The following is a 12783-nucleotide window of genomic DNA, read 5'->3' as shown; positions in this document are numbered from 1 at the left end:
TTGGGGACATGGGGTAGTGCCAGCATCAGGTTAGCGTTTGGACGTGATCCTGAGGGTCTCTTCCAACCAAAACGATCCCATATGGCGCATTTTAAGAAACCTAAATGCCAGTTGTATTACAGAGCCATGCAAGTCTTGTCTTTGTGACCCCACTGGTGAAAAACATCCTTCTGTCATTATACAGAATCACAGAATCATTTTGGTTGGAAAAGACCCTCAAGACGATCAAGTCCAACCATTAACCCAACACTGGCACTAAACTACATCCTTCAGAACCCCATCTACACATCTGTTCAACCCCTCCAGGGATGGTGACTCCAGCACTGCCCTGGGCAGCCTGTTCCAGTGCCCCACAGCCCTTTGGGGAAGAAATTGTTCCCCAGATCCAACCTCAACCTCCCCTGGCGCAACTTGAGGCCGTTTCCTCTGCTCCTGGCGCTTGTTCCTGGGGAGCAGAGCCCGACCCCCCCTGGCTCCAAGCTCCTTTCAGGGAGTTCAGAGATCAGAAGGTCTCCCCTCAGCTCCTGTTCTCCAGCTGAACATGGGTGTCCTCAGCCAGGTGAGTGTCATCTTCAGTTATTGATCCCCTCCAGTTGCACACCAACTCAAATCAAAGGACAATCCACCCCATGACGAAATGGGCCACATTATCAACGTAGTAATCACTGTTAACTTTTGTGCACATTCTAATTAATAAGTCCGCAAAAAAACACCTTGCACAGCATGGATGAGGCTTAACAAGAAGTCTGGAGGGACTACAGGACGTCCATGTAAGAAAACGGACTTCATGAAGCTCTAAAAACTCATCCAACAGGCCACTGCTTGTTGGTTGTATGAAGAAAGGCCCTAAGGAGGCACAAAAGACATTGTTACTCTCTGGGAGCTACTTGTTTCAGAGTTACAACAAAAAGGAATTATTGATCGCAAAAATTTGGGGGGCAAATGACAATGGTTTTGTGGATAAGTGTGAAACGTGGTGGCACAAATCGCTATGGCCAAGCTTACTAGGTAAGGAGGCAAAAGGCAGTCAAATTAAAAAGAAATAGGAAAAAGTGCAAGATCATTGTCTGATCTCTTTAAATTTAGTGGTTGTTATCGCATCTGCAACCTTTCTGGACAGGTACGAGAAATTATTTCTCTCTCATGCAATGAGAGGGCTCAACATCATTTTTCTATAGGGTCCCAAAAGGAATGAGACAAGGGCCTCCACAAGCAGATTATTATCAACCTCGTCTCTGAGCAGAGGAAAACTTCACCCGTTTCATATGGAAAAAATGAGAGCCAACCTTTGGGAGCCACCACACAGCAATGGAGTAATGTGTATAAGGGTTCTGTGGACACCAAACCAGGCACAAATCTACATCCCCAGCAAGTCTGTCAGTCACCTTATTAATCACTGTATTTGTCAGAAGTGAGAATTTCTATGGATATTGTTTAAAGTAAAAGAGCTGAATACATGAGCTCGGTGACAGACTAAGGGGCACCCATGTGCAAGTTGTATTAAGGTGAACTGAAAAACATTTTCCTCATTGATTCCCGAGGTCAAATAAGCATCACTGACAACAGCCCAATGAATAATAAGCAGTTTAAGGTGCTGCACTATGCTCCAATTCGGGGTATTACAGAGTTCTTTTCAAACAGGACAATGTTCAGATAAATTGGTTTTTTGACAGCAGAAAGTCACTTAGTTTTGATTTTAAATCGTAGTTAATTTAAGGGGCAGTATACTGTTCCATACTACAATTTATTCTTTTCAATATAAACAAGTTCACCTGCTTGCTGTAAACTTCACATGCTATTCAGCTTTGGAATCAGTTCCTTATTTAACAGGAATTCAAGACACTTCACAGCTCCACAACACAAGCATCTTAAAGGCTCGAAACCTCCTATTAAACACATGCCAAAACGCATTAAACTTTGCTGTACTTTACCCAACCCTCTGGGCAGGTTAATCTCATTAAAATATGATCTGATGCCATCTATCTATTTCTCTGGACAACGAGTGGTCATTCAACCTCTCGAGACTGATTGATGAACGAGTATCAGGCACAGGCTCTGCTCCCGCTTGGCCTCAGAAACTAAAATTCTGGCTCCTGACCCACCCAAAAAGCTCTCACCAAGTCTACTACATGGACCAAGGGCTGGACTTGACGATCTCTGAGGTCTTTACCAACCCAGTCGATCCTGTGATCAGTACTGTAACTCTATGAATTCTTTCCACAGCAATGATAATGATATGAATTAAGTAAGACGACTTTATCAAGCTAAGGTTGTCCTTTGGAGTGATTCTCCACTATAAATATTACATATAATGAACACAAAATTCCTTTTCATTTTGCTTTGCCACCATTAATTCCCCTTTGGACGGCAATCATTAAAATGTGCACTATCACAAATTAATATTCCAGCTACAAGCGATAGCAAACACTTGTGGAGTCCTATTTTCCAAAGAACAGTTCTAGTGAGTCCTGAAGAGCAGCAACACTTCATTGGCTTCCATACCTTCCTATTCACGTAAACGAGGCTGTGAACCAATCAGCAATTGGGCCATATATTTCCTGATATAATTAGTCCCGTATTTGATTTCAAAGCTTTGCACCTGCATCAGCTTAATTGGACTCTGCTACACTGGAAATAAATAACTGAGTTGAATCTTTTCAAGTCAAATTATGTAGGAGCTTAAACTTCTCCTTGGCAGCGGCACCAGCGCAACACAAACTTGTATTTGTTTTGGCACCACGTGTTCTTTACACCACACATACCAATCTGAGACAGCATTACAATTCAATCTGCTGTAAAGCTGCTTAGAATGAAAAGTTAGGCTACAAAAAAATAAATCAAGTACTTAATGCACCTCTCACTAGTTAAATAATGCTCGATTTTACTGTACTTCGCATTTTAAACAGCTGTTATACCAAAAACTTCTCTTCCAGGGCTCAGCACGGGAGGAAGCATCTTCCTTTTGCACATCCTTAGCTGAGAAGCAACCATGTCTCCCCTTTCTCAATACGCTCTGACATTTCCAAGTCTTTCAGGTGCTCAGAACACATCAGCCTTTCGGTGAGATCCAAGCATTTCTGAAAACCTAACTACAAAATAATCGTTTTTACAGAATCACAGAATCCCAGGGGTTGGAAGTGCCCTGCAAAGCTCATCCAGTGCAATCCCCCCATGGAGCAGGAACACCCAGCTGAGGTTCCACAGGAAGGGGTCCAGGCGGGTTTGAATGTCTGCAGAGAAGGAGACTCCACAACCTCCCTGGGCAGCCTGGGCCAGGCTCTGACACCCTCACCAGGAAGAAGTTCCTTCTCACATTTAAGTGGAACCTCTTGCGTTCCACTTTGTACCCTTTGCCCCTTGTCCTACCATTGGTTGTCACCAAGAAGAGCCTGGCTCCATCCTCCTGACACTCACCCTTTACGTATCTGTAAACATGAATGAGGTCACTCCTCAGTCTCCTCTTCTCCAGCTCCAGAGCCCCAGCTCCCTCAGCCTTTCCTCACACGGCAGATGCTCCACTCCCTTCAGCATCTTTGTTGCCCTGCGCTGGACTCTCTCCAGCAGTTCCCTGTCCTTCTGGAACTGAGGGGCCACAACTGGACACAATATTCCAGGTGTGGTCTCCCCAGGGCAGAGCAGAGGGGCAGGAGAACCTCTCTGACCTACTGACCACCCCCTTCTAACCCACCCCAGGTACCATTGGCTTCCTGGCCACAAGGGCCCAGTGCTGGCTCATGGTCACCCTGCTGTCCACCAGGACCCCCTTCAAACCCTTCCTTCCTTCAAATCAAAATTAACAGATACAACACCCTTCTCAGGGTTCCTTTCTGCTGAGATGTATTTTCAGCAGCTGAGATATCCTTACCGAGGCTGATTTTCCTGGGACAGGTTCTCCCCTCGCTGGTACCCATTGTCAGCCACCTGGGTTGTGGATCTCTTCACAATCTGCTTGAGCTCTTGTTCCAGGCGATCCTGGATGGCTTTCACAGTTTCGGGGATCTTCTTCAGCTTGGCCAGCCCTTTGATGAGCACGCCCATGAAGACGGTGCTGTTCTCCTCCGGATCCAGGTCCGTATCTTCTTTGATTTCCAGAAGGCTTGTGTCTCGCACTGGAATATATTCAAAAAAAGGATAACCAAAGACCTGAACTATTAAATACAAGACTTCACATCATAGAGAAGAAGTAGAGAAACAGAACTCCTATCACTTCGAGCAACCAAGGAATAAAGCAGGAACACCCCAATTTTGAGGGGAAGCAGTTTGGTTTGGTTAAGAGGTTTCCTATATATAAACACCACAGCCTATATATTTGATTGATTCAGAAACAGGCATCATTGGGTAAGTTAAATTTCAGCTCGGAAAGCAACCCTAGTGCAATTAAACACCCATAAATGAGAAGGTATTATATCACTACCAATTCCCTGAATGTGCTTCAATGAGTTAATGCCTTCAATTTCTAACCCAGTTGGTTATTTTCCCCACTATATTCTTCACAAGAGAGGAATTTTCTTGATAAACATTATCAGCCTTAGTAGATTTCTGATTAATTCGGCAAAGTTTACACTGCCAAAGTGAACAATCGTTCGATGTTATCCTCTTGTGCTTTATTACGTCTGTCAAGGGGGTGATGAAGTTACTCAAATCTTTTTGTAAAGCTTATAGAAGGGAAAGGTAAGAAGAATCGAAGAGGATGTTGTGGGCAGAATCCTCCTGAAGCACCACGGATTGCACAGGGAGAAAATCTGTTGCTAAGCGACAAGGAGGGAAAAAAGAAAAGCTACTATGCTTGTTTTAAGTATGTTCATTAATCAACATTTCTTCATTTACAGATAACACCCAGTTAGAAACAAAAGGATGTGTCTGTTAAAGACTGGGTGAGACATGTAATAAATATATTCAAACACTTATGTCAAGCATCTTGAAGGTAAAGGCAGCGAAAGTATCTTGGAAAGTCTGGAGTCCCATGGATTTTTAACAGCCAGAGCAGCATAACATGGACAAATGGCACTACAGGATGGGCTCAACTTGTGCCATCCACAGATCCTCACCTAGAAATCCAAACCAAACGGCTGTTTCACCCTCCTGGTACTGAACTCTGATAGGGGCTGTTGGCTGACAGATGAATCCTGTGGTTTCCACCGCTCAACAGATTCTTGTTACTTAAAGCTTTATCCAAGAAGCTGAACACGTGTCAAAATATCCACCAGAAGGATTTAAGTGACATGGCAGAAACGAAAAGTGGCATGTGACAAGCAGCACGGAGCCCTGTAACTGTCTAAGGCTATGACCGTCGACACAGCAGCATCAGCACAAGATCAAGAAAACGATACCTCAGAAGAGCCCGTACGATGCCACATTATAAACAGCATCACGATGAGCAGATAACATGGATTTCAGTATCAGTTTACACCAATATCCAGAGCAGAGGTTGATTCTTTCCATCAGTGGGATCCCAAACACCTCTCGCTCAAACCAAACTCACCATTCATAGGCTTCTGCATCTCAACCTAAAGCACCAGCAACACAGCCGGGTAAGAGGCAGGTGAGACAGGATCCTGTGATGTAATCACACACCACGATGAAGAATGACATCATGTTTCTGGTTATCAACATCAGAGAGATCAATTAATGCTTTTTTCTTCTCTTTCACACACGCTTTGCTCAAAGAGAGTCTATTTAAACTTATAATTTGGGCAAGTTGTGGGGCAAGCGCCCAGAAACGCATTCATTAAAAAATAGCAAGGATAACGTAGGAGATACAAAGACAACATAAGCAATAATAACTCCAAGTTCACAACATATTCCTGCCCAAAGCTTTCATCCATCACACACCTTCCAACCCACATTTGTGCACAGTCTGCCCATTTCAATGCTACTTGTTATTCTCAAAAAAACCACACCTGCCAGGTACAAACATGGAAAATGAGCTCTTTGGAACAAGAGAAGTGGAACAGATAACCTGGGAAATGCTAGAGAAGAAAAGTTTGGACTTATTATTTAAACAAATTCCAAGTATCTTGTGTTGAGTTGAACGCAAAGGTTCCACCAGCCTTAACCTTTCATAGAACAGGTCCCCATCATCACCCTGCGGCCCCTTTGAAATCTGGCTCTAAATTGTTCTTAATATCACACAAAGAGGGAGGAAATACCATAGCATCCAAACGCAGGGGCAGCATTTAAGGCGACTAAAGGCAGCAATCTCGCCAAGAACAATGCCAGCAGACAAAGATGAACCCTCTTGCATTTTCAAAAGAGCAAACCAATTCTGAACACCTGCAAATAGTCATGGCACTGATTTACATCCCTTACAAACAACAGCAAAGGGAATAGTTCAATATCTGGCAGCAGCGCACTGGTCTGCAAGTTTTGTTAGATCTGGTCTTTTGATATAACAGTAGGGACCGTGTTTCTCACACATTCTGCCTATTAAACAGGTACCCTGGGAAGCTTTGGGAGCCCATTTATCTGTAAGATCTGACACGATTCCAACCCCAGACAACTGCAGATGTTCATTCCCTGCGTCTTGCCCGCTTCAAACATCCTCTTCTGCCATTTAATGGCACCAAGGGGTTGTTTGACCAGGAATCAGCCCCTCCTGTCCCCCAGCTCTTCAAAAAAGGCATCAAAGGCGTTTGTGAAGAAGTTCACCTATAAAATTGCAGCCCTACACACTCTCTTCTGTGGGCAGGAGCTCCAGGGGTGAAGGAAGATGTTCCTACAGATCAGCGCTCAGAACTGAAGTCTCCATCTGTGTTTACTCTTAAACCAAGAACAAGGATGGCTTTGTTATTCATTTGTATCAAGACAAAAGCACAAGAGAGTCAGAGCTTATTCCTGGCTTTTCACATTCAACTGTTTCTACCCAAAATGCTTCTGTAAAATATATGCCCCTTTAAAGGGGTAAGATCATCACAGAGATGTAAAAAAAACCATGAAAAATTAACTTCTTATGGATGTCTGCAATGATTATTTTTATCAAAGGTTCTAAACTGTGGGTCTGCTATTTAGATTTGGTTTGACAAACCTCTTCTCCTTGAGAGTATAACAAGTGAAACACTATGTCAGCAAATAAACAGCTTAAAATAGAAATTATTACAGTTGCTCTTCTCCAACATAATGAAGCCTTAAAACTTCAATTTGCAGCTTCATGCTAAAATAAAACAGGTTCAACATCCTGCTTTATTGTCCCATCTCTGTTACCAACTCTTGTACATTGAGCCATTCAAAGTACTGGAAATACAAGATTGCATGAAGCCCATTCAAGGCTTTTCCAGATCAGATACGTCACTTGAAATGGTTTTAGCTGGACTGACCTCTTATGAAACCTACATTTCAGTATCATTTGTGATTTCAAGCGGTTTTGATGGTTGAAGTCCATTCAAAGATGACACCAAATCACAGAATCACACAGAATGGTTGAGCTGACAGGAACCTCTGGAGGTCACCTGGTCCAACCTCCCTGCCCAAGCTGGTTGCCCGGGACAATGTCCTAAGATGGAGATGCCACAACCTCCCTGTTCAACCTATGCCAGTGCTGTCACCTTCACAGTGAGAAACCCCAAGTGTTTCCTGACGTTCAGAGGGAACCTCCTGTGTGTTGGTTTGTGCCCACGGCCTCTGGTCCAGTCACTGAGCAGACCCTGGTTCCATCCTCTTTGCACCATCCCTTCAGGCATTTATACACTTGAATAAGATCCTCCTTGCACTTTCTGCAGGCTGAGCAGTCCCATCTCTCTCAGCCTTTTATCAGGTGAGGTGCTCCAGTCCTTGCACCAACTTCATGGCCCTTTGCTGGACTATCTCCAGTGTGTCCATATTTCTCTCGTCAATGCCGAGTAAACAGGAAGGATCTCTGACCTGCTAGCAAGACTTCAACTAATGCAGCTCTAGATACCTTCAGCCCTCTTTGCAGCAAGGTATGGTGTTGGCTGCTCATGTTCAACTTGGTGTCCACCAGGACCCCCAGGTCCTTGTCTACCAAGCTGCTTCCCAGCTTGGTGATCCCACACATGTCTCAGTGCTTGGGACTGTTCTGCTCCATGGAACCATAGAAGCATTCAGGATGGAAAAGACCAATCATTAACCAACCACCACCAAGGTCCACCATGAAACCAAGTCCCTAAGAACCACATCTACACATCCTTCTGATACCTCCATGGATGGTGACTCCACCACTTCCCTGGGCAGCCTGCTGCAATGCTTGAGAACCCCCTTCAGTGAAAACCTTCTCCTAAAACCCAACCAAACCTCCTCCGGTGCATCTTGAAGATGTTTCCTCTTGTCCTATAACTTCTAAGTAATGTAGGGTCAGAGCTGAAATAAATGCCACAGAGTGGTTTGCAAATCCTCCGGTTGAACTTCATGAGGTTCCTGTTCCCCCTTTTCTCCAGCTTGCCCTGGACTCTCTGACCGGCAGCACAACCCTCTGGAGCATCAGCCACTCCTCTCAGTTTGGTCTCATCAGGAAACTTCCCGAAGGTACACTCTGGCCCATCATCCAGATCAGTAATTAGGATGCTAAACACGACTGAACCCAGCAGGACCCCCAGGCGTCAACTGGTGTACACCACCAGTTATCAGCCACCAACTGGACTTGTGCTACTGATCACCAGCCTCAGCATCCAGTCATTCCAACCCACCTGGATGCTCATCCAGCCTGTACATCAACCACTTCTCTATTAGGATCTTACATAAGACAGTGTCAAAGCCCTTACTGAAAGGCAGGCAGCAGGTGGACCTGCTGGAAAGCAGCTCTGCAGATAAGGACCTGGGAGTTCTGGTCAACAACAGGGTGACCACGAGTCACCAATGTGCCCTTGTAGTCAAAAAGGCCAATGGTCCCTGGGGTGCATTAGGAAAAGTGTGACCAGCAGGTCAGGGAGGTTGTTCCTCCCCCTCTGTTCTGCCCTGGTGAGGCCACATCTGGAGTTCAGTGCCCAGTTCCGGGCTCCCCAGTTTAAGAAGGACAAGGAATTACTGGAGGGAGTCCAGTGCTGGGATACAAAGATGCTGAGGGGTCTGGAGCATCTTTCAGATGAGGAGAGACAGAGAGCTGGGGCTGTTGAGCTGGAGAAGAGAAGCTGAGAGGGGATCTCATCAATGGTTATAAATATCTCCAGAGTGGGTGTCAGAGGATGGACCAGACTCTGTTCAGTGGTGCCCAGTGACAGGATGAGGGGCAACGGGCACAGACTGAAGCACAGGAGGGTCCATCTGAACATGAGGAGAAACTTCTTTCCTTTGAGGTGCCAGAGCCTGGCCCAGGCTGCCCAGAGAGGTTGTGGAGTCTCCTTCTCTGAGACATTCAAACCCACCTGGACACCTTCCTGTGTGATCTGCTCTGGTGACCCTGCGTTAGCAGGTGGGTTGGACTGGATGATCTCCAGAGGTCCCTTCAACCCCAACCATCCTGTGATTCTGTGTAATATTCACTGCTCTCCCCTCATCTACCAGCCCAGTCATTCCATCCTACGAAGTGATGCAGTTGGTCAAGCACACTTGCTCTTGGTGAAGCCATGCTGACTACCCCCAATGATTTTCTTCTTCTGATCATCACTGAAAACCACTTATGGAGTAGAACACTTCAACATGGTTGCTCAAAAGCCTCCCAAATCGTCACCCAAAAGGAGTCATTTTGCCACACTCTCCACTGAAATATTCAACCATTTTCAAAAATGTTTTGTCACTGAAGCGCTGCACCCAAAAACACTGAACTCCGTGTTTAAGCAGTGAAAAATCTACCCTCAGTGTAAATCACTAGAAAGTTGAATCGGGTGCTTCATTGATTCATCACCTCCGTAGTTACAAAGATAAAAACTCTGACTGCTCCCTGGTTTGATGGTGCCCTATAAAAACGTCTCCTCCAATTGATGATAGCCTCATTTGTACAGTTTTGCCATCTCACAAGAAAGAAACCAATGCAAAAGGCATTTTAAGAGTGTTGATAACTCATTTAAGCAAAGCAGTGAAAGAAAAGACTCTTGGGTCTTGTTTTTCATTCCAATGAATGGTCAAAACTTGCTGCTACTCATCACAGAAGATCTCATTAGCTGTGTGCTTTTATGGACAACTACTAAAATTTAATGTACTATTTTCCATGACTTATGTCCTTTCTACTTAGTTCCTTTCTGCCTTCAATCCTTCTAGAGAAAAAGATCATAGTGCCCCAAAGGCATAAGCTAAGACTTGAAGAAATGTCACCTGGTGTCAAACCCTTGTTCTGACCCATGCATGGAGCCAATGAGCAACAAATGGACAATTAATTAAAAATGGGCCCTTTAAACATTCTGGTCATTTTCTGCTCTTACTACAAACCCCAGAAGATGAGTCTCAGATCAATAACCTCGAAGCCTCAAGGCACATCTCCTCTTTCTAAACCTGCTCTTCACACAGTTACATCAATAGTTTAAGGATGTTAGTCTGCCAAAATAATTTCATTCTGAGAAAAATGTACCAGGCAACTCTGTAAGCCGTGTTCAAAATCTTACAAATACACACAAGCATGAAAACTGAGCCTCTAAAATATTATATTGGGACCACATTTAAGAACAATGAAATGATACAGGAAGAGTGATTAAGCATTACCCTCTTGCCTTTTAACACATGGATCTAAAATGTCCTCAACTCACCCTTCCCCAACACACAAATTAAACCCAGTGCCCAGCCTCAAGTCAGAACAAACCCTTAGTGAGGACCGTTAGCAACACAAATCACAGTCCTGCAAAAACAAAACACAAGAAGTTACTTCAGAGGCTTTCAGGTGTTTTTGCACAGTTAAAAACCCTCTTAAACTGCAGGAAGCAGCTTCTTCTGAAACACCCCGGGCATCAATTTACCTCAAGATAAAAGTAAAGTCTGGTTTTCGTGCAGCGCTGCAATGACAGAGGGAGAAAAATCAAAGTTGCTACTGGACTCCCATCCAGTCCTCAGCCGGATTTGTGCAAACGCGAAACAGCTAAAATGGGAAAACTGCGGTTCAGTTTGGGGATCATTTAATTGTTGGTACAAATGACAGAAAAATCACCCAACTGGTGTCAGATACCCAGGTGAAGTTAATAGGGAAAAAAATATATTTTATATATTCCTTGAGCACGTTTCAAGTGAAGGTAATTGGAACAGAATGCAACAACCTCATTTTTAGAGTCATCTTTAAAATAGCACCCCCAAGCTTGGCTCCTGCAGGGATCTTGCAGGACCAGGTTCACAGGTCTCCCCATGTTTTCACCTACATGAAAGTATCACAGAATTTCAGAATGTCAGGGGTTGGAAGAGCCCTGGAAAGCTCATCCAGTGCAATCCCCCTGCCAGAGCAGGAACACCCAGCTGAGGTTCCACAGGAAGGTGTCCAGGACACAATATTCCAGGTGTGGTCTCCCCAGGGCAGAGCAGAGGGGCAGGAGAACCTCTCTGACCTACTGACCACCCCCTTCTAACCCACCCCAGGTACCATTGGCTTCCTGGCCACAAGGGCCCAGTGCTGGCTCATGCTCACCCTGCTGTCCCCAGGACCCCCAGCTCCCTTTCCCCTACACTGCTCTCTAACAGGTCATTCCCCAACTTATACTGGAACCTGGGGTTGTTTCTGCCCAGATTCCAGACTCTACCCTTGCCCTTGTTCTATTTCATTACATTTTTCCCGCCCAACTCTCCAGCCTGTCCAGGTCTCTGATGGCAGCACAGCTTCCAGTGTCACCACTCCTCCCAGCTTGGTGTCACCAGCAAACTTGCTGACAGTCACTCTATTCCCTCATCCAAATCATTGATGAATAGATTGAATAATCCCGGCCCCAGTACTGACCCCTGAGGCCCTGCACTGGATCCAGGCCTCAATTGGACTCTGTTCCATTGACCACGACTCTCTGGCTTCTCTACCTCACTACCCGATCACCCAGACCGCACTCCCCCAGATTAGCTCTAAGGATGCTGTGGGAGACTCTGTCAAATGCTCTTGAAGAAAGAAACAGGAGCAGTAACTTGACCTCAGAAGCCACCACGCTGCTTGGATCTGGCAGCAACATTTTTCTCTTTGAGCTGAGAAATTTGGGTTGCTCAAGCAGATTATCTCTTCAGCATAAAATTTACACATGCCACCAATAACAAGATCATTTATCACCACCTCAGCTCATCTTTCGTTGACTTTCTCAAGACTATTCTCAGGATTTTTTCGGGAAAGGGCTCTCTTGGGTTCGCTGTGTACTGGGGGAGCACGTTTTATAGTTCCAGGAAGAGTCTGGCAAAGCAGGAACCTTCATAAATACTCTTTGGAGTACAGAAGGTTCAAGCAGAGAAATATAATTTGAAAGTGAATTTATTTCTCTGAACTGGCATGAAGGGAAAATGTGAGTGGTGAACGGCTCTATCTACAATCCTCAGGTGAACGTTACTGAAGGGTTTGTTTATTTTAAATGCAGCAGGAACAGCTTTAATTTCTTTATAAAGATTCTAAAGCACAAGGTAACATCTCCTCTGGGAAGTGAATTCAGAAAGGACTCACAATTTTGGCATCTTTGCTGAGATGGGTTGAATGAGTCAGTGCTTTATAACAACACACATTAATATGCACGGCCACTTTGTTTCATCAATGAAAAGCCGAAGAACTTAAGCGACTCAAGGCAGAAACAGCTTTTGTTATGCATACACATCAGTTTTAAACCCGCTGCTAGTTCCGCAGTGCTGGAAAAGGCTACTTTTCGATAAAATTACATGGGAAAAATATGCATAAGTACATTGTGCACTTGAAGCAAAACCATATGCATACTTTATGCTGATCAAATGGTTTTAATT

The 12783-nt window shown here is 44.7% G+C and overlaps 1 protein-coding gene across 4 annotated transcripts in view; it reads right to left on the bottom strand.

Moving 5' to 3' along the window:
- The window catches only part of EXOC4 (exocyst complex component 4), a 411272-nt gene that overhangs the window by 347031 nt on the left and 51458 nt on the right, over positions 1 to 12783 (bottom strand). For all 4 annotated transcript variants that reach the window (XM_065856603.2, XM_071803542.1, XM_071803543.1 and 1 more), the window contains exon 6: positions 3866 to 4109. In XM_065856603.2, the coding sequence (XP_065712675.1) occupies positions 3866 to 4109 (244 nt within the window). The remainder of the gene's footprint in view (positions 1 to 3865; positions 4110 to 12783) is intronic.

This window comes from Patagioenas fasciata, chromosome 1 (genome assembly GCF_037038585.1).
Source record: "Patagioenas fasciata isolate bPatFas1 chromosome 1, bPatFas1.hap1, whole genome shotgun sequence".
NCBI lineage: Eukaryota > Metazoa > Chordata > Aves > Columbiformes > Columbidae > Patagioenas > Patagioenas fasciata.
The sequence above is the reverse complement of the archived record's forward strand: the minus strand, read 5'-3'. Positions and strand labels throughout refer to the sequence as shown.